We start from the raw sequence: 21,018 nt of genomic DNA, 5'->3' as shown, positions 1-21,018 counted from the left end.
AAGGCTGTCCACAGAGAGATGGAGTGTAAAGGAGGGCTGTCCTCATTGTGTGGCTGGGCACCGGCTTCTAGACCACACTTTGTTCACCAGCTGCATGGCCTTGGGCAGGTGCCAGGATAAACCTGGGTTTCAGGTCCCTAGGCTCTGGGTCATGTTGCCATCTGCGGATTGGTGGCAGTAACTGTCCTCTCTGCACGTGGTGTATGCATGGTTGTTACATCCTCAGCACTGGGCTCAGTGATGGACAGGGAGGGCCATGAGAGAGTGTGCATGGGTGGGTGAGTGTCGTCCAGGCAAAGGAAGACAAGTCTTGTATTGATTGAAGGGTCTGGAACATTCTGCACTTTTATAAACCTTGAGACATGGTTCACAGTGTTGACACTGGTAGGCCATGGGGTGGTCTTCACGGTATGGCTGGAGGCCCATGCACTGGGCCACCTTTTCTTCCCTCCAGCTCTGCCTTCCTGGCATGGACTGAGGGCCCTGCTCCCCAAGTCCACAGGCCTCTGTGGGGTTCTACATCCAGGCTCTGCTCACCTTCGTGCTGCAGAGATGCTTGTCCTGGAGCGCATGAGAAATCCTGAGGCTGGACCCTAACTCTGCTGCTCTCTGCCCTTGGTCCCCAGGAGCTGACCCAGCCCCCCACAGAAGCCCCAACGGTGCCTGAGACCAGTGAGACGGCTGGGAAGGAGGATCTTGGTATCGGGGACTATGACTATGTTCCCATCGATGACTACTATACACCGTCCCCATATGAGGACCCCAACTATGGCGAGGGTGCAGAGAACCCTGACCAGCCCAGCAACCCTGACTCCGGGGTTGAGGTCCCCACCACCACCATGGTCACCTCCAACTCCTCCAATGTAATTTCCTTCCCTCCTCTTTGGCAGGGTCAAGGGGGTGCAGCAAGGCCATGGCTAGCGGGCCAGGACTCCTGAGCTCCCTTGCGTTCTCTGATTCTCACCTTGGGTGTTCTTGAGTTGCTCCCCCCTGCCCAGGCCCTCTGCAGTGGGCTGTGTTACATATTCCCTAGGGATGGCATTCCTGTTTGTCTTTTGGAAACTCTGGCTTGCTGAGTTATCTGTGCTGATTTTTCTCCTGCAAAATGGGTGGAATGGTCCTGGCCCTTCAGATTCCTTGGGGTTCAGGTGGAGATTTCATAAGGAGGACCCTGCTTATAGACAGAGTCTTCCCTGTGAGCAGACAAGGACAGACAAACCTGAGGCTGGGAAATGTTGGTGAAGACGGTGGGCTTCATATCAGTCAGGCTGGCTTGAAATTGCTGCCTTGGTTTCTACCTTGGAGCTCTGCCTGTGACCTTGGAAAGTTACCTCTCCTATTTGAGCTCAGTGTTCTCATTTGTTCTGACAATGCTGCTTCTTGGTTGCTGGGGTTTTCAACTTCGGGTGGAGTTTTACCCAGCACATGGCATAAAGCGAATGCTCAAATAGCCTTTCTATGGTGCCTAATTCTTGACTGCCAGAGAGGACACACAGTTCCAGAAGGTCCATCCGGAACATAGAGTCACCAGGTGTGCGGCATGGCTAGTGAGGGGTGCTGTAGCCTGGCCCTGCCCTAGCTTGGTCTGGTCCCTTGCGTAGGCTTGGATGATCATCCCTGTGGTGATTGAGAGGTGTGGAGAGGGGCTCTAGGGGCTTCTCCACCCCTCTGGCCTCCAGCTCCAGGTGTTCTGTGGCAGGGAGCTGCTGGGTGCAATGTCTTGGAAGTACCAGGCACAGTGTCTATGGGGAGAGATGTCCTGTCCATGTAGCTGCACTCCACAGGTGACTTTGCTGCTCCTGCCCCTCCCTCTGCAGCCGGCTCCATCTCCAGAGGAAGGGAGGGATGACCTGGAGGGCGAGTTCACTGAGGAAACCATCAAGAACCTGGATGAGAACTACTATGACCCTTACTATGACCCAGACTCCAGCGCCTCCCCATCAGAGATCGGGCCAGGCATGCCGGCAAACCAGGACACCATCTATGAGGGGGTGAGGTGCCATCTGTGCTGTGGGTGGGAGCCGGTGGACTGGTGGGGCAGGAGCCACCTACCTGGACCTCTGTGAGCACTGGCAGTGGTTCAGCCATCTCCACAGATTTATTTTCTAAAGTTCCCTTGGGTTCTCAGACGGTTTGGTAAGTTGGAGCTCTGCAGCATGACTGTCTGGGGTACATGCCTAGCCTCTCCCTGGTCTTCTGTTCCTTCATCAGTACTTGATTGACTTTCGGGCTCCCCTGCCTTATCACCCTTATTCTTCCTGTCTGGAGAAGATGTCTTTGTTTGTTAGGTTGTGTAAGCTTTATGTGACAAGGACTTTCTATCCCCTCTCCTCTCTCTTCTGCATCTTATCACCCACAGATTGGAGGACCACGGGGCGAGAAAGGTCAGAAGGGAGAACCAGCGATCATCGAGCCAGTAAGGATGTTTTCTCATCATTTCTCTGAAACGGGGTGTCTGCTGTTTGGGGTCCATGTAGAGAGTGATCCAATCTGAGGGGCATCTGTCTGGGGCCACTCTGGGAGCTCCTGTCCTCATAGATTCCTCATCAATGCATGGGAGAGACTTGGGAAAGGCCCCGGCGTGGGGAAATGTCCTCTAGCTTGGTTGAGGTGCTGAGAGGTGTGTGCAAGACCTGCCAGGCTGCAGAGGACGAGGAGAGTCTGAGCACTTCTTTATCTCAGTTTCACCTTGATAAAAGGGAACCTGAGAAGGAGAACAGGGTGCTTCTGAAGTGAGGGGATGAGGATCACAGGCTTAGTGTCAACACCTGGCAGACACCGCAGGGCAGGGCAGGGCAGTCAGCCAAGGGCTTGGTCTCTCCGTGCCTATTATGCAAGCGTTTGGAGTCTGTGTGCTGCAACTGTTGAAATACGGAAGACTATGAAGCCATGTCAGGGAATTAAGTAGAACAGGCTGCTAATATTCCAGTTGAGTAAAGTTCAGCTGTGCGGCAAAGGGATCCTAGGTAAGTTAAGCGTGTCAAGGTGGTGCAGAGGCTGTTCGCCATGCCTTTCTTGGAGCCATGAGCTTGGGGGAGGGGAGCTGTCGAATGCTGGGAGGACCTCATTCCTCCAGGTGCTGTGGCCTACTTGGGAGCCCCCAAGTTCTCCCCGGGGCCTCAGATATGCTAAGGTTAGGACCTTGATCCCTAGAGGGCAAAGCTGTGTGATCAGCCCAGCTGGGTTGCCAGCTCTGCACATGGCAGAAGAAAACGGGACCGACCATAAGAAAGGGTAGGTGTCCAAGGCTCTGTGGGACAGGCTGGGCTGACACCTTTGATTAAACCTTCTGTGAGCTGGCTGTCAGGATGTGATGCCTCAGCTATGATAGTGGGTGTTGATGAGGAGAGGATCCTGTTGAGGGGGTGGGTCTTTGGAAGTGGGCAGTGGACAGGGTAGACCAGAGGACAGGGCTAAGAGAGAGACAATCCAACCCAAATGTTGCATCGCTAGAAAACCCAGCTCCTCTTTGCTGGGATGGCACAAACCATCTGGAGGCAGTTAAGGAAGGGCTCTGTCCCCCTGCCTCCTGCCTGGCATTTGCTTCTTCCCAACCCCAACCCCCAACCCCTTCAGTGTCCACAGGGCCTTTGGCCAGTCCCCTGGAGAGATCATGTAAACAGTTGGAATTATCAACCCCAAACCTTGCCAGATGTCCTCCGAGTCGTAGCTGCATATAAACAGATGTCCAGGGCCTGGGAGACTGCTCCCACCTCCTCGGCCCTGTGCTGGGGTCAGGGAGAGTGGGGGCTGGCTGATGTCCCCTCTCTTCCCACATCTGCCCCACTGGATCTCCTAGGGGACAGGGCTCACTGCAGTTTGAGTGCACAGAGCCAGTTTCTCCTGTCTACATCCAGGCCAGGTAGTGGCAGGTTTTTCTCCCTCCTCTGGCTCTTCAAATTTGCCAGCAATACCAGGGGTTTCATAAAAGGATGGATTCCACCTAACTGAGGAGACAGAGCCACTAATGTTTTGGGGCTTGGCCTATACTGGGCTCCGGGACCAGGAAGTCCCAATTCGATGCCCCCCCCACTCCACACCCAGTAGGCATCTATTGGGAGCACCAACCAATCAGCTCTACTTTTCCTGGCTTATTATTATTTTAAAAATCTGTACCTCTATTAAAAATTGTTTTGAAGCTGGCAGCAGTGGTGCACTCTATAATGCCAGCACTGGAGGACAGGGATGACTGAGGCAGGAAGATTAGGAATTCAAGGCAGCCTGGGCTCCATAGGGAGTCCTGTCCTAGAAAACACAAAAGAAAACAAAAAAGACTTGTTTTGAGTTCAGCAGTCTGACATCTTTTATTTCATGTGTTTATTATTTAATTGTATACATTTAAGGTGACAAACGCCGTGATGTTTGATGTACTTACCTCGATGACCTACACAGTGAAGTGGTTATCGCAATCAAGCAAATTGACCACCAGCTCACGTTCTTTCTTTTCTTTTGTGTGTATGCGATAGTCCCTAGAATAGACTGGCAAATTGCCAGCACATAAAACTCTATGATTAGCTACAATGACTGCTTCTATTATAGTTCCCTGCCACCGACGCGTTTTGGGGCTGGCAGTGGGAGGGCCAGGTGTGAATAGAGCCAGCCGGCCTCTTAGGGTCCCAGGTCAGACCTGGGAAAGCTCCAGCGTCCCTCTGCCTGGCTTATTCACCAGCCATCTTGGCTTCCTTTCCAAGCTGACCTGGGATGATCGAGCGTTGGCTTCTTATGAGACCCTGGCCAGTACTGCCCCAGGTCCCCAAAACAAAAGCATGTGTGTCTGAGAAGACAGCTGCCATCCCCCGGGCCTTGTGAGGACCAGTGGCTCCTCACTTAGTCCCCGCTTAGTTCCTGAGCCCTCTCAGCTGCCTGTCAGAGGGGAGAGGGGAAGAAGCTGGGACAGTGAGGACGTTTGGATGAGCTCTGTGTCCATCATACACACAAATGTTTCTCTGAGCACACATCTGAGTAAACACAGCCTGCAACTTCCCAGCCACAGGGTGGCCGCAGGGTCTGTAGCCTCCTGGCTGGGTGTGTCTCTCCCCTTCCACCCTGGCCTGGTGCCCACACCTGCTGGTGCCCACGTGCTTCTGACTAGGTAGGTCTTGTCACTTATCCAGAGCACGCCTAGGTTTGACAAGAGGGTCAGGTGACTTCAAAGACACATCCAGGACACAGTGGCCCTGGTTAACCCTACAGGGAAGCCATTCCTATTTTCCTTTGGTCCTCTGGTTGGACCAGAGGGAGGATCCACCCCAGGGCCAAGGTTGTCAGCCCTTTCACTCCATTCCTTTAGTCCCAAGAACGGATGGGGAGGTCACAGCTTGTCATTAACCTGCATGTGGCTGACCTGGGTGGTAAGTAAGTGCAGCCAGCCTGGGAGGTCCCCAAGAGCATGGCCCCAAGACTCCAGGAACCAGCCCTGCCAGGGCAGAGACCTTTCCCTTTGGGACACTCCCTGAAGTGGGCATGGGACAAAGGACATTCAGGGTGGGGAATGATGTCCTGTTCAGGTTAGCAGTGAATAAAGGAGTCCGGGAAGGGGGCTGGAAATTCAGGGCCCAGAGCAGGAAGCTCCTCTTGACCAGGGGGCTCTCAGAGGGGCAGGAGGCCCAGGGAGCTGGAGGCAGGGTGGGTCTGGGCCTAGAGAGGCAAAGGATGGGGAGGAAGGTGGCTGTGGGCCAGGTGGACTTGGCAAGGCTCTGGGTGGCTACTGGTACTTGGGAGGAGGTATCTCCCACCTGTGGGCATTGGGGCTCCCGGCCACCGCACCAGGCCTGAGAGCTCTCCATCTGCAGCCTCAGCCTGGGGGCCTCTTTCCTCTTTCCTTCCTGAAATGACTGGCTACTCAGGTGGGCCAGGGCCTGCAACCTGCTTGGACATCCCATGGGCAGACAGTCTGAGTGGGGTTGGTGGTCTGAGCTTTCTCTCACTTTGGCATCTTAGGGTGCTTCCCTTGAAGCTGTGCTTGAGGGGAGTCTGTCAGCTCCTGACCACTGACCAAGGCTTGTCCTTGTACCTTGGAATGTGAGGAGGACGGTCATTGCTGTCCCCACCTCAGACACATGCTCCCATGAGCACATGAGGACAAGAGCTGACCTGCGGGTCAGGAAGTCTAAATCTGTGGCCTGTTGTCCATCCAGCTCCGAGGCCACCCCTCCCCCACAGGGCCTGGGAACCTGGCCTGGGGGTGTGGTCTCTGACTCCTCTCTGTTTCTGCAGGGCATGCTCATGGAGGGGCCACCTGGCCCAGAAGGTCCTGCTGTGAGTGTCAGATTTTATTTTCACACGACTAGAGGGAGGGCCTGGGGGGGTGACACCGGTTCTGTCCCCTGGTCCTGCCTCAGCCCTTGCTTAGCTGGATGGGAATGGGGCCCCTCCCTGTGGCCCCGTCCTTAACTTTGTCTTGCTTTTACTTTTAATTCTAGGGTCTTCCGGGACCTCCTGGATCCACAGGTCCCACTGGCCAAGTGGGTGACCCTGGAGAAAGGGTAAGAGGTTGGCTCAGTTCCCCGAGACTGTGCACTCTGTGTGGCTGTCTGCGCATCCCTCATCCCGGGCTTGTCTGCGTGTCCTTCCTGCTCTGTGTCCTGTGTTGTTCCTCAAGACAGAGATGACAATAGGCACTTTGATTCCTTCTTCCAGTTGTCCTTTGCCCCAGCTACCTCTAACACCACCCACCCACCTCAGATCCTTACGTGGTTGACCCTGTGCCGGATACCGGCAGCGTCTCGAAGTGTGGGACCCAGCCAGGGCCAGAGGCAGCCTGTGACAGTGCCCTGCGCTAGTGTGAAAAGGACAACGTTAATCAGCATTGAAGGGCTCCGGCACTTTCTGTGTCCCAAGTGCAGCCAGACGACCTAGAACCTTATTCCCTGCTCCCCTCCAGCCACTCCTGTGGAAAATGCAGCCACTGGGGAGGCTTGTTCTGGGTGTGTCCCAGGAGGGAGGCCAGCCATGCCCCGGCCCACGAGCTCCTTCTGACACCTGGTGGCTCTTTGGAGTATTGCAGCCTTGTGGTACTCTTTTTTTTGTTGTTGTTGTTGTTTCTTTTTTTTGTTTTTGTTTTTCCTGCTGACCTAATGAATATCCTTATCTGTGTGATCAGGATCTCCACTGCTCAGCCCTACCAACCCTACAGCATTTCTAAGGCCTTTGCTAATTAATTCCTGCTGTTTAATGTGACCTGTTTGGGCCTTTTCTTCCTAACTGGAAGATGGGCTTTTTCCTCCCATCTGTATCTCCTTGTGTCCTTTCCTCTGTACCCTGCACCTGGTGGGCATTCTGTGGGCATCTGTGGCTGGGGGCTGTAAGTGGCCTGCACAGTGTGTCCTCTGACATCTTATTGGGGCAGGTGTCCTATGTCCTGCACCCTGAGTGGATGCCACAGTCCCAGTCCTGGTGCCACTGGACTGGACCCTGTGTTCGCTTCTGTCTCTGACTCTCTCATGCTCCCTTTAGGCTGCACTCCCTGACTGATCTTCCATTCCACCTCTCTGTTGCCTGCTTCTCGAGTCCTTTCCTGCTCTTGTGTGGAGTGGAGAGAGACCAGTTTCCCTTCATTAGTAGAACATGCAGGGTAGGCAGGGCACTTGCTAATGCCCCTGGGGATGGAGGCAGTGCTGGAGCAAGTGCAGATCTCCTGGTGCACAGACTGGTGCTCTACTCTTACGCTGAACTCAGGAGAAAACCAGAGTCCAGGAAGCTGCTGCATTCTCTCTGGGACTGGGACCAGGGCTTTTTCTCTGTCAGAGCTGGTTTCTGTTACACTCAGCAACATTTTCAAAGGTGTGGACTCTTTTGGCCATCCTGGGATGTTGGTGGGTCTAAAATCATTGGAGCTGCACATTTGCAAGCTGACACGGCCTGTGCAAACCTTCCTGGTGATCCATTCTTGTGGGATGCTGAGCTATGTTTCTTTATTGAGCCCTACCCAGGGCTCCTTGGGCAAGTGGTTGGGGGGACAGCTCAGTCCTCCTTCCCTGGATTTCCAGAGCTGTTGGTAGTGAGACCCATACCCACCAGCCTCCAGCCTGTATGGAGAGGCCTGGAGGGTAGGGAAGAGCTCTGTACTGCTCAGTGGCATCCCGCACCCCCAGTGTTAGGCCAAAACTAGTACATTCTTGAGTTTTAAGGCAGCTCTGAGGATGAGCTGATGTGATGTGGGCTGGACTGCGTTTTTCTGGGTGCCGTGGCTAAATCACCCCTGCAGCTCAGCAGTCACTGGAGAGTGCAGTCTCTGGAACGTCAACCTTTACCTCCACATAATTGACTCCTGAGCCCGTGCTGGTGGTGTTGCCTGGCTTCTGCCACTTGGACCTCCAGGGGCACTTCTCACAGAAGCAGCCTGGCAGTTTCCGCCCAGCTGTCTGACCAGCCCACGCTCCCATTTGGCAGGGGCTCGGCCCTTCCCCTTTTGTGCTTCCTGGACTGGTCTTCCCTGTGGGATTTTGTTTGAACACATTTTCTTTGCCTTAAAAATGTTTGTAAACAGGCCTGGCTTTGTGACTTGTGCTAGCTGTAATCAGGAGGCAGAGATCTGGAGGTTCACAGTTTGAGCACTCCCCTCCCTCCAGCAAAAACCAATAAGCCAGACGTGGTGGTACATACCTGTCATCCCAGCTATGTAGGAAGTGTAGGTAGGAGGACTGTGGTCCTGCTGGCCCTGGGGGAAAATGTGCGACCCTGTTTGCAAAATAACTAAAGAAAAAAGGACTGGGAGTGTGACTCAAAGGGTAGAATGCTTGCCTAGCAAGCACAAAACTCAGTTGAAAAACCCCAGTACAGCAAAAAGAAGTTTGCAAGCCATGCCCTAAGGAATATCAGTTACCACCTTTCATGCTAGGAAGTGTGATTGACAGGTGCCTAATAGGTGCTTGTGTTGCTTCCCAGTACTGGCCTCAGGCTGTACCCTGTATGCCATCACTGACCCTGGCCTGCTGGACTGGTGCCCAGCAGGGGTACAGACACAGGCTGGTCACTCACTATTTCCTGACTGAGAGGGTTCCATGAGTGGGCAGGTGCAGCACAGCACTGGAGGGCTAGTGCGGGGAGGTAGGAGACAGCATGGGCTCATCTGTCACATCACCCAGCCTCGTGGTGCACAGCAGCCGGTCCAGTCTCTGTGCTCAGAAGTGTCCAGATATGACGGCAGAGCTCTCCAGGGCAGCACACCCCCACACAACCTCAGACACACACACACACACACACACACATGAAGTATATGCACACACAGTGCACACACAGCATACACAAACATGCATGCACATACAATGTGCACAGACCCAACTACACACAAGAAATGTGTGCACACATGTGCACGCACACAGTACATACATGTGCTTGCATACTCATGCACACAGACCTACATACATGCACACAATATATACAGGCATGTACACACAGACACCAACACACTTGGTATATACATGCACACACATGCATGTACACACAGACACACTCATGCATGCACACACAATATGCACACATACATACACAGGTGTGTGCAGCAAGGCATACACACATCTATATATTCATGCACATATACACACATGTGCACCTGGTCTGGGTTCATTCCAAAGTGCTGGCCCTGCAGAGAGGGCCAACTGCTCCTGGAAGGCTGTTCCCAGCAGGCTGGTCTCCAGTGAACCCCAGCTGTCCCTTGAGACCACTGGTGGGCATGGTCCAGGCTTTAGATGCCTTTTCAGAAGTCCTGTGGGATGGGTGGGTCTCCCCCAGCATATGGAACAAGATCCATTTGAGTGTGTGCATTTGATACACGAAGAAACCCCATTGCTCATGGAGAGGTAGGGGAGAGAGAATGCCCACGGTACGTAGAACAGAGGGACAGTGAGCAAAACTCCCAAGCTGGGGCCTGGGACATGTGTGCTGCAACTGGACTGTGTGGCTGTGGGCTGTTCTTGAAGTTCCATGCTTGGAAATGACCATGCATGCTAGAGCAGGTGCTCATTATGTGGCCCCTAGGCCTGCTGGGCTTTCTGAGAGCCATTGTCCTTGGTGGTCAGCAGGTAGAGACCTGCCTGTGGGTTTCCTGGTCACTAATCTTGGTGGATGGGTGCCGTCTTAGGCCTTCTGCTATGGGAAGGCCTCTGTTTTGGAAGGAGCTGGAGGGATCTAGTGCTTGGAAGGGGCTCAGGAAATCCTTGCCCAGTAAACAAATCCTGAGTCCACTTCCCAGGTCTACCCCAACAAATTCCCACAAACGTGGGGCTTAAAACAGAAATTCCTTCTCTCCCAGTTCTGAAGTCCGGGGGCTGTGACCACGCTCCTGTGATCAGTGGCTATGCCACTCCATCTCTGCCTCTCCTCTATTTCCCTCTTGTGTCTCTGTCTCCCTATCTCTTTTACGTGGACTTGCCCTTGGATTTAGGGGTTGCCTTAACCTGGGATGAGCACATCTCAGGATCCTTAACTTAATTGCATCTGCAGTGACCTTTTTCCAAGTCAGGTCGTTCCCAGGTTCTGGGACATGAATATACCTTGTACAGGAGCCTCTGTTCCGCCCACTACACATGGCCATGCACATGTTCTGCACGGATCTGGAAGTGACCACCAAGAGCATTGCTGTGACTGTGTGGGTTGGCAGCAGGGCCTGATGAATACCACGTGCATGTGAGGCTCTAGGAAGCTGAATGCCCTGCCATCCCCTTCTCTGAGTCTGTCTGAGAGCAAGCAGAACCATCTCAGCAAAGGCTGTTCTGGTCTGGGCTTCCCAATCCTGTCGCTATCATCAGAGACAAAGGGGTAGACTTCTCTGGTTTCTGCTTTGGCCCATACCTCAGCCTGGAAGGGTTTGTGCTCCCTGTGAGGCTCAATTTCAGGGTATGAGTCTGCAGTGGCAGCAGAGGTGACTTGCAAGGCATCTGATCCCTGTCACGGCCTCTGTGTGCAGAAGATGCTGGGACGTCCTTAGGAAGAGTCCCTGTTAGACACCACTGATTTCTTAGTCCTGGTCATCTTAGTTGCATCATCACCTGGTATAGGTGAGGCACAGAGGGCCCTTCTAGGCCAGGGCTTGCAGAATATCCTCGTGGGACCAAGGGCATTGACTTGGGGGCAGCTGATGAATTGATACAGAGAAACACATGCTGACATAGAGTGAGGACCAGGCAATAGTTCTAGTTTTATCTTAACCCCTGGCCAGCGCTGAGTAAAGTCCCTATGGGATCTGCATCAGCTTGCTGGCATGTCCCCTCAGGGTCTGACATTGGCCGTGCAATAGGTGAGAGCCATGTCAGTCTGTGTTCAGTGTCACCAAGAATGGAAAGGTGACTTTGAGATGTAGCTTACCTTCCAGCTGGGGCCCAGCCTTTGTGTCAGGACTGTGGCACTTGGTGTGGGCTGCTGGTGGGTTTTCAAGCAATTGTAAGCACAAGTTCAGGTTAGAGATGTACAGGGCATGTGTCAGGTTTCCATCTGGAAGGATTCACAGGGCAGGCATCCTTTCTTTTCTCCTCCACGCTGTCTCTTTCTTCCAGGGCCTCCACTTTATCCTGGTTCACCAGCTCTACATTCTTGGGGGTTGTGGCTTCCATTTTGAGAGGAAACTGCTCTCACAGCCAATGTGGTGGATTAGGAGGAGTGGGAGAAAGGGCCTGAAGCGAGGTCTTTGGAAGTGGAGAGCAGTGAACAAGGGTTGGCTCTCAGAGTGCCTCTGGCCTCCAGCACCCTGCACCATAGAATGGGAGAGTGTGTACACACACACGTGTTCACACACCTGCACACACACACGTATTAACAACCTCTGCACATGCATGCATACAAAAGCACAGCCCCCTACATGCTCATGTATACACAATATGCACGTGCACATGCATACACCATATGCCACAGAGACAATGTGTCATTCCTAGGAGACATGAACCCCAAGCATTAAATTGGAGGTTTGGCTGGTGACCAGTTCTGAGCTGGGTCACCATGAGCATTTGATTTTAATGAGGAAGCCTGGGTCACAAAGTGTTCTGGATCTGGATCTTTGTGCGTGTGTGTGTGCTTTTCTTCATTGCTCAGGATGGAACTCAGGGCCTTGCACACACTTGTCACCTGCTTTACCACTGACCTCCATCCCCCGCCCTGGAGCTTGCTTTCTTAAATAGAATTTTTGTAGCTTGAGAATTTTTTCCAAAATGGTGGGTGAGGCTCCATTAGCAATTAAAACATACGTGCTATAAATCCCTTGAGCCGGCCGCTGTGCATCCAGGGGCCTGCCCGGCATGTGTCCACTGCGGGTACTCACTGTGACGGCATTTTTCCTGACAGCTGGAGCCATCCAAGTGTGTCAGCCGAAGACAGGTGAAATAAATGTGGAGCCCACTGTGCCCAGGAGACTGCAGGAGTGAGTGAGGACCGTGACACACACAGGCCATGGTCTGCAGTGAGAACAAAGAGCAAGTCTCAGGGCACTATGCAAGGACAGTCCCATTAAACATGAATGGCCACCTGTGGAGTGGCAGGCATGTTCAAAGTGCATGCTCGTAGCATGCGTGTGTGTGTTTCCAGCTGTGCTTCTGAGCACTCATGGGATTTCAGCCCTAGTCACTTCTGCAGGAGGAAGAGGCCTCCAACTGGTCACTCCCTGTACAGTGCAGCATTTCACAAGAGTATGAACTTGTGCGATAAAAGATACCTACTGTAGGAAGGCAGGCAGGGTCTGGTGGGCCCAGGCAATTCCACATCTGTCTGGGTAGCTCCATAGTGACTACTCAGGTCCATGGATTTTCTGGCTGGGATTCTGGGATCCACCTCATGTTCCCCCCTGAGGCTGTGGAAACACACACCTGAGTGTATCTGTGGCTGGTTCTGAAGATGGAATCCGTGCCCATCCATTGGACTGAGGGGGACTGGAGTCTTCCATGGGAGGAGGGGAGTTAAATGCTACACAGATAGTGAACAAACTCCATCTGCCCCCAGCCAGATGAAGTCTGCCTGCATTGGTGAGAAAGCTTTGGGATGGGATTTTAGTGGGAAAATAAAACAGCTTAGATGTTCTGCACTCATGTGGTCATGAAGTCTGCCAGAATCACTCAGGGGAAGGTTGTCTGGCTGTCCTGTGTCACAGACCAAAACCGTGTTCCTGAACTCGGGGGTGCTTGAAGTTGCTCGAGATGCCTTGTGTTCTTGGACCATCCTGATCACATCTTCCTCCTGTGTCTGTGTGAGCAAGTGGGTGCTCTGTCCTGTCTTCCAGCCCAGTGGCCACCGGCAGGGCTGGTGGGGCTGGATCCAGGATGAGCACCTCACTGGCAGCCTGGGAGTCCTAGATCTTATTTCCTGTTCCATATGCAGGCTGATGGGGTAATCCTGCCTTGGCAGGAGCCCACACAGGGACCCTGTCCCAACCTCCAGACTCCAGTCTTCCACCTTTCCTCTCTTAATTCCTCAGGATCCCACTCGGATCCCCTGCCCCCACTCTCCTGCCCAGAGCCTTTTCTGATTCTCACTCCACTGTCATGCCTCTGCCTTCTTTTGGTACTTTTCTTAGCCATGGGGTCTTTCATTGCTCTGTGCATGCCCAGCCTGGTTCCTCTGTCTTTTCACTCCTTCATTCATACTGTGACCCAGCTCCGTTCCTAATGGTATTCTAACCAGCTGCCTTCCCTCTTTGTCTGCAGGGTCCTCCTGGACGTCCAGGTCTCCCTGGGGCTGATGGCCTGCCCGGCCCTCCCGGGACTATGCTCATGCTGCCGGTGAGGATCCCGGGGTGGGGGTGGGCAGTGCAGGCAGGTGGGTCCTGGGAGGGGGATCCAGAATGTCATAGTGACTCAGGAGCGTGGAGGGGAGGCCAACCCGAGTGCAACCTCTCATTGGCATGGAAGAGAAATAGGAACAGCTTTGTGGAGTGGGCAAGAGTGAGGGGGCCCAGGGGGTGGTATGTGGAGTTCCTGGTTCCCTAAAAATCATCTGGTGCTTGTCAGCAGGTGAGGACCAAGGGGCTGCCTTGGAAGTGACCTACCTCCTCGGTCAAATGTCATCTTTTGTAGCTGTAGTGGTTTATTCCAGAACTTTCTGGATTGGGGATCCTGTCTCCCACTGGTGTTGGTATTTAAACCTCAGTTATGTGTCACGATGAGGCACAGGCCCATGTTCTCTGTGTCTGTGATAAGATCACAGACAGTGATCCTGAGGCTCCCCAGTGGCTCAAAGCCAGCTCTGCCTTGTGCTCCCAGGACCCAGAGTTCCCTGGACAGCACATCCTTTAGCAGTTGCTCATTGCTGCTGCTAGCATTGGGATCCCTTCCATAGATTACAGGGGCCATGAAGGGACCTGAATTCCTGTTTAACTGCTGGAGAGCATGCTATGCTAGGGACCCTCCAGAGGTGCTCTCAGGGAGAGGGTCTGGGCAGATGAAGCCTCCCCAGGCTGCAGGGAGTGCAGAAGGTGGGGTGGGCGTGGATGGGGCTACATAAGCCCCTCGGTCTCCTCCTGAGTCTTAGCCCTGAGTGTACTTTCAAGTGCATTTCTGAGTGTGCTGTGCCCTCAGGACAGCCAGTGTAGAGGAGGAAGGAGGGTATTGCAGACTTCCCTTCCTGGGGCAGGTCTTGAAGAAGACAATGTTCAGATCTCAGGCTCTTTTTCTGGGGTCACCTGACAAAGGTACCATCTGTGTTGTAGCCCCAAGATGGATGTCACACATGGGGCGACCCAGTGTAGAACCAAGCTTGTCCTTTCCGGACCTTCTAGACACTGCCATATTCACCTGGCCCTTGGCTTTTCTTTGTGATAGCTAGGGGCTGTGGGGCCTCAGGGTGAGAAGCTGCAGAGGCCTAAAAGGGCTTTTATGAACACATGGAGGACCTTGGGGTATCCCCAGTTGACAGGGGGCAGCTCTAGCCGTGTGTGATGGGAGGGTTTGGGGCTGGATGATGCTGAACCAGACCCTCTGAGGCTCTGTGTCACCTAAGGCCTGAGAGCTCCACCTCAGCCTGGAATCAGTGTGGGCGCCATGTCAGCACCCTGGGGTGACCCCTCTTCTTGTTCCTACAGTTCCGTTTTGGAGGTGGTGGTGATGCAGGCTCCAAGGGACCCATGGTCTCTGCCCAGGAATCCCAGGCCCAGGCCATCCTCCAGCAGGCCAGGGTGAGTAATTAGGGTCCTGAGTTGGTGAGGGGAGGCTCCAGGCTAAAGCTCCGAGCCCTAGTGACCGGGTGACTGTTCAGAGCCTGTGTGCTTGCCTGACAAGGTTAGGAGCCCCAGGAGGCTCAGGTCCCCTGTGTCTAGTTGGGGCACACAGAGAATTTTCTGACAGTTTCTCAGGATTGGGGAGGCCTCTGGGCCCCTGTAGCTTGTCTGACCCAGTGGGTCCACCTTCTCCTGTTTGCAGACACCAGCTTCAGTGCCAGGTCCTCCCCTGGAACCAAGGAAAGAGTGGGGAGAGACACTCTTTGGGGTTCTGGGAAGAGTTAGTTGGCTGCTCACATCAGCTTCCTAGGCTGGAACTGGGCAAAAAAGCTCCCTGGAAGAGAGTCCTTGGGCCCAGGGTCCCGAGGAGCAGGGCCTGTAGAGGCGTGTTTGCCTCTTGTTAGAAGTGGGTTCCTTCAGAAGTGCATCTGTAATGGATGTGGCTCCAGATTGTGGAGTGCCCAGGATAGGAGCTGGTGCTGCCCCATGGGGTTGGTGGGCTGGGGGATCCTTACTGGAGTATGCAAAGAAGCTGCCAAGTAGTTCCTTGTTTGCGAAATATTTATGTGGCTGCAGCACAGCTCGGAGTAGACATTAACGGTCAGAATGCGCGTGGATAATTGCAGCACAGTTTAAGTACTGAGCAGTTGCTGTAGAACAAATTGCCTGAATGATGCAAAGTGGAGCCTGACAAACCCGTTACCTGCGACAGGATTTATTGACTGGAGCCTGCCTGGCTGGCCTTTCATCCATGTGTATTTTCATTGAAGCCAAGTGGGTGATGGGTTTATAAGATGAATTTATAATGTGAAAGAGTCTTCCAAAGGTAAAATGACCTGGTGAGGGCAAGTGTCACCGAAGTACAATAGAGCAGTTCTTTGGGAAGGCTCGCAGGTAGATACCACGACCACAGGGTCACGTGTTGGGTGGAGAGCCCAGGGTAGTAGAGGTTCCCCACTCATCCCAAATATACCCCCAGTCTCTCAAGAGCGATTGGAATGCAGCCTGAGCTCCCAGGGAAATCCTGCTCCCCTGGTTCGAGCCAAAGGGGGCTGCAATTCACCTTCATCCCAAGGGACCAGGGACTGGGAACAGGGCCTCCCTAGGAGGCTGGAGAGGAAGATGGAGAGGAAAGAGGGCCCCTGTCCATGGGGAAGGGGTTGGTGCCACCGGCTTCCTCCTCTGCTCCCTTGCTTACCTGAGGGGATGCTGAGAGCCCAGAGGAGCAGAGCCAATGGTTGGACCTTCTTTGCAGTGCTTCTGGTTCTTGTCTGTCCTAGCTGCCCCTTCCTTCCTGTCCATGTCTCATGGGTCAGGAGCCAGCAAATCAGGCCACGGCTGCCATTGGCCATTTCTCACCATATCTCTCTTTCCTTTGCAGTTGGCGCTGAGGGGACCAGCTGGCCCTATGGGTCTTACAGGGAGACCCGGCCCCATGGTGAGTGGTTGGCAGGTCTGAGGCCAGGTGCTGGGATGGGGCTGGCTCTCTGCATGTGTGCTCAGAGGTCGGGGTGCTGTGCAGCCATGCACATCCTGTATCCATCCTGTATCTCTATTCCCAGCTGGCAGCCAGCAGGGATAGATGATGCCTCAACCCCTCGTGAGGTGGAGGAGGGGCAGCTAGGGGTCCCTGGGATAAAGTGCTCTGTTTTGAGTGGGGCAGGTCTTTGGAGGAGCTGGAGGGCTGGGAGGCCACGCCCACCCTCAGCTTTGAACTCCCGCCAGGTTCCTCTCACCGCCGTTTATCACAAAGCATAGGGCACATGGGTGGAGGTGGCCCCTCTAGGGACAGGGGCCTGCTGGACATCCCCGGAGGCTGAGCCTGGCACACGTCCGCTGGCTGGGACTTTGTTTCATGAATGGGATTGGGGTCTCCCTTCTTCCTTACAGTCTCAGGGTCAAAGGTAACCCCCTGTGGGACAAACTGCAGGATCTGCAGCTTTGGCTTAGGTCTCTCCTGGGTCACTCACAACCCGGGAATGCACTGAGGTGCTGGCTAAGTGTCAGGCACAGTGCTGGGCTCTGGGGTCTCACTGAACACGAACTCACAAGAAGACAGGATGTTGAAACCATGGAGGCCTCTGGCTGACTGGCCATCTGCCACCACCACAAGGGTCCGGGCTCAGAACCCTCTATCCGAGCTGGCTCAGGCCAGTCTCCCACACCCTGCAGCTCTTGCCTTTAACTGGGCCCACTGGTCATGCATGTTCTGCCCTAGTTAAAGCCTGTAAGGGACCATAGCCAAGACTGTCCTGGAGAGAGAAACCTCTCTATGACTTTGTGGCTCTTGTGAGCACCCCATCTGGGGTTTGTTCACCACTCGAAGAGCTCTGAACATCTGCATGGTTCACCCTGTCTCCAGATGTTACTGTTCTTCCCTCTGGTCTGCTCAAGGTGAGCAGGTTGGGCTGCATACGTTGAAAGCCATGTGCCAGCCTTGTGACGAGGCTCTGCCTGCTCCACACGCATTGTCTGCCGGGCCTCTCAGAGAGCTTTGATCTGCCTCGTGTCCTTCTCTGACCACATGCTAACCCAGTGCCGTCTCTCTAGGGTCCTCCTGGGAGTGGAGGTTTGAAGGGCGAACCAGGAGACATGGGGCCTCAGGTAGGTGGTAGTCTCATTTTTGCTCTTGGGAGGGTGGATCCTGGTTGCTGCATCTCTTCAAGGAAATATGTGGGAATTGTCATTTGACAGCAGGTGAGAAGTGACTGATGTCTACAGGCAAACAAGCCGACTGTGGTCGGTCCCCAGCCCTCACTCAGGGCAGCACATCTGTGCCCTGCTCCCAAGATGCCTCAGGCCAGTCTGATGAGCACAGGGACAAGGCTTTGCTCTTTCCTCAGAAGAAGGTGGACATGTCACTAACGATTTGTTCTCTGTCCCATAGGGCCCTCGAGGTGTGCAGGGCCCACCCGGCCCGGCAGGGAAGCCTGGAAGACGGGTGAGTATTTGGTGCTGGGAGAATATGGCTTGGGAACAGTAGCTTAGTCACAGTTGAGGATCTGTGCAGGACTTGTCCCCTCAGTGCTTCATGGTGTGACCTGACTCACTTATGGGAAGGTTATGTTCCTCTGTTTGAAGGGCATGTCTATCTCCATGGCTACATCTTCAGTGACTGCTCAGGAGGGATGCTCTTTGTCTGGGAGTGAGCTCTCCTGTCCTGCCCTCTATCCTCTGCACTGCGAGCATTCATTAGCTTAACAAACATGGAACGAAAGCCATTTCTCAGGCAGCAAGAGCTGTGTCTTTGGGGTGCCTCATGGCTCCACAGATGGTTCCAATTTCAGGGACGAGTCCAGGCCCCTGTAGCCCACCATTCTCCTCACCTCCTGAGATTTCCTGTTGGGAATGCTGCTCTGGATAGAACGAGCTGGTTTTCTTAGGAGCCTGGCTACCAGAAGAGGGCACATAGTTATAAGCAACGAACGCCCTCCAGGCAAGCTAGGGAAATCCTTCTGAACTCCATCGTGCTCCAACAACTGAACCTTCCCACCCAGGGTACGTGACCTGCCATCTGCTGCTGTGCCTTCTGAGTACCCAAGGTCAACAGAAGTCATCCTTGGTGGTCATGGCCCCTCCTGACTGGGGAGGGATCTGTAGGTTGGAAGTGAGAGTGACTACGTAAGCCATACTTCTTCCTGTGGCCCATGCAGGCACAGGTGTGAGGTGGCCGGGGAAGTGGCTGGGCTGCGTGAGTCCCAGACTGTAATATCCTGCTCTGAAATTTTTTGGCTTTCCCAACAACTGGAGAATTACCTTGGATCTGATTTGAGGAGCATTTTTTTTCTCGTTAGTTCTTCTTGTATGTCTGTAGATTCTCACTGTCAAGAGTCACTAGCATGTTCCCAGTCAGGGCCAGGTAAAACCTGAGAAGGGAAGATAGGGAACAAGCTGTGAGTCACAGTAGAACAAGCTGTGAGTTATAAATTATGTTGGAGCTGTAAATCTGCCTGTGGTTTTAAGGAAGTCAGCATGCCCCAAAGTTGGCCTGGAGAAGGCAAGAGGGGTGGCAGGAAAGCCACCCTAAGCTGGTGGCCCCTTATTGTCCCAAGGGCCTAGAGTTCTGAGCTAGCACAGCCTGCGAGGCGTGTGTCCTTTTGGGGTATTTGGGGGCCAATATGCTATGAAATCCTGAGAGCGCTCCTGATGAATTTCCCCTGCATATTTTAGGGAGGCCCCCGATTGGTTCATGTGTCTCCCAGGCCAGCATTCTACCCTGTGCCTCTCTGGAGACTCGTTTTCATCCTTTCCATGAAGCTCTTCATTTCCTGTTTCCTGTCCCTGGGACTGGGGGGCAGCCCATCTCCTTGTGATCTCTTTGGATCCTTCTCTTCTTTGTACTCTGGTCTCTAGTGCTGCCTGTTGCATGTAGAGATACAAGGCTGCCCTGTCCAGATGTTATCTCTGCCTGACTGCAAGTGCATGGGCAATGGTCCCATTTAATTAGGGCCAACAGGAAATGGGAAAGAGGGGGCTGGTGCAGTTTTGTAAGGTGGCTGAGTCCCTGTCCTCTTGTAGACTGTCCTCTTCCTTTGCAGTGATTCTGAAGGTCCAGGCTCCGCCCTTCATCCCATGGTCAATCAGGGCTTGTCCTTGGTTGTTTTCATAGCTGCAAGTCTTGGCTGTGGTGACCCATTCACCGTGAAGACTGCCTCTGGGTTGCTGCATGGTCTGAGTGGGACCTTTCCTCTTGGGGCTCAGTCTCTTCCCTTAGTCAGATGGTCTCACCAGATGCCTCTTCCTCTCCTGTGTGAGTCTGCTCTTCTCCACAGTTTCTTTTCCATGTGGTGTAGCATGGAACCACATGCTACATCAATGTCAGCAGAGCTCTGCTTGAGCTACCTACTCCTGGGCTGCCTGACAGAGTATGAACCCTCTCCAAGTGATGGGCAGTTGGCATCAGTTTCTTTTGGTAGTTAGGACAGCAAGGTCCTGCAAGACCAGCACTGTGTTTTCAGTGTGGCATATCCCTGGGGCTGTAGCTCTGTATCCTTCTAGCAGCCTGAACACACTGGACCAAGGCCTGTGGCAGGTGTGTCATCAGTGGGAGCCTCAGCTTGGTTTAATGGACACCACTGTTGGAGAACATGGTAAACCGCCTGCCCTTTTGTATTGATGGTTTGCCTCCTCTGTTCCAGGGTCGGGCTGGAAGTGATGGAGCAAGAGGCATGCCTGGACAGACAGGCCCCAAGGTAGGTGTGCCCACCATGCCGATGTCCAGTACTGAGGGTGTCATCGTCCCTGTCGTCATGTTGATTGTGCGATGACTGTGACTGTGGGGGAAGTGATGACTCCCTTGGCTTCGTCCCTCTGGCACATGCTGTGAGGATGGGTTGCTGGGTGAATGACATGAGTGAGAATGACAGTTCCTTAAGGGGGCCATCTGTTCTTTCCACATGGGTGGTGAAGCAGGGTGTGATTGAATCCCATTGTGAGAGCCACTTGGAAATGTCCAGGTGACCAAGCCACATACTCAAAGGTCTGGGTGACCTTAAGGTTGCCAAGTAACTCCTGAGTCCATGGGTTCAAGAGTCCTCTTGTCCAAACCGGGGATATCTGGGCTCCCAGGTATTGTAGGGTGAGTAGACATTGTCTCTTGGTGAGCACAATGGCTCACGCTGTGTATGAACAAGACCTGCACCAGTTGCTGTACCCCCAACCCACCACAGTTACTGTGTCCATCCCCCTGTTTCTGACCTTGGGTGAACTTTCTCTCCCATGCCTGGTTCATTTTCCTTCTGAGCTCCTGGGAGGGTCATTCCATGTCTAGGGGAAGTGCTAGAGGCAGTACCAGCTTTCTCCAGTGAGGAGTCCACAGTGGGAACAGCAGCTGTATTTGGAAGGGGAATGGAGCCCAAGTCATCAAGAAATGCCAGGTGTCTAGT

The 21,018-nt window shown here is 53.7% G+C and overlaps 1 protein-coding gene across 2 annotated transcripts in view; it reads left to right on the top strand.

The window, feature by feature from the left end:
* Col5a1 (collagen type V alpha 1 chain) overlaps positions 1–21,018 on the top strand; it is a 157,669-nt gene that overhangs the window by 66,754 nt on the left and 69,897 nt on the right. For both annotated transcript variants that reach the window (XM_074052867.1, XM_074052866.1), the window contains exons 7-17: positions 627–863; positions 1,818–1,991; positions 2,360–2,416; positions 6,217–6,258; positions 6,423–6,485; positions 13,626–13,700; positions 14,999–15,091; positions 16,515–16,571; positions 17,684–17,737; positions 18,021–18,074; positions 20,272–20,325. In XM_074052867.1, the coding sequence (XP_073908968.1) occupies positions 627–863; positions 1,818–1,991; positions 2,360–2,416; positions 6,217–6,258; positions 6,423–6,485; positions 13,626–13,700; positions 14,999–15,091; positions 16,515–16,571; positions 17,684–17,737; positions 18,021–18,074; positions 20,272–20,325 (960 nt within the window). The remainder of the gene's footprint in view (positions 1–626; positions 864–1,817; positions 1,992–2,359; positions 2,417–6,216; positions 6,259–6,422; positions 6,486–13,625; positions 13,701–14,998; positions 15,092–16,514; positions 16,572–17,683; positions 17,738–18,020; positions 18,075–20,271; positions 20,326–21,018) is intronic.

This window comes from Castor canadensis, chromosome 13, assembly GCF_047511655.1.
Source record: "Castor canadensis chromosome 13, mCasCan1.hap1v2, whole genome shotgun sequence".
Taxonomy (NCBI): domain Eukaryota; kingdom Metazoa; phylum Chordata; class Mammalia; order Rodentia; family Castoridae; genus Castor; species Castor canadensis.
Note: the sequence above shows the minus strand (reverse complement) of the source record. Positions and strands in the feature narration are given on the sequence as shown.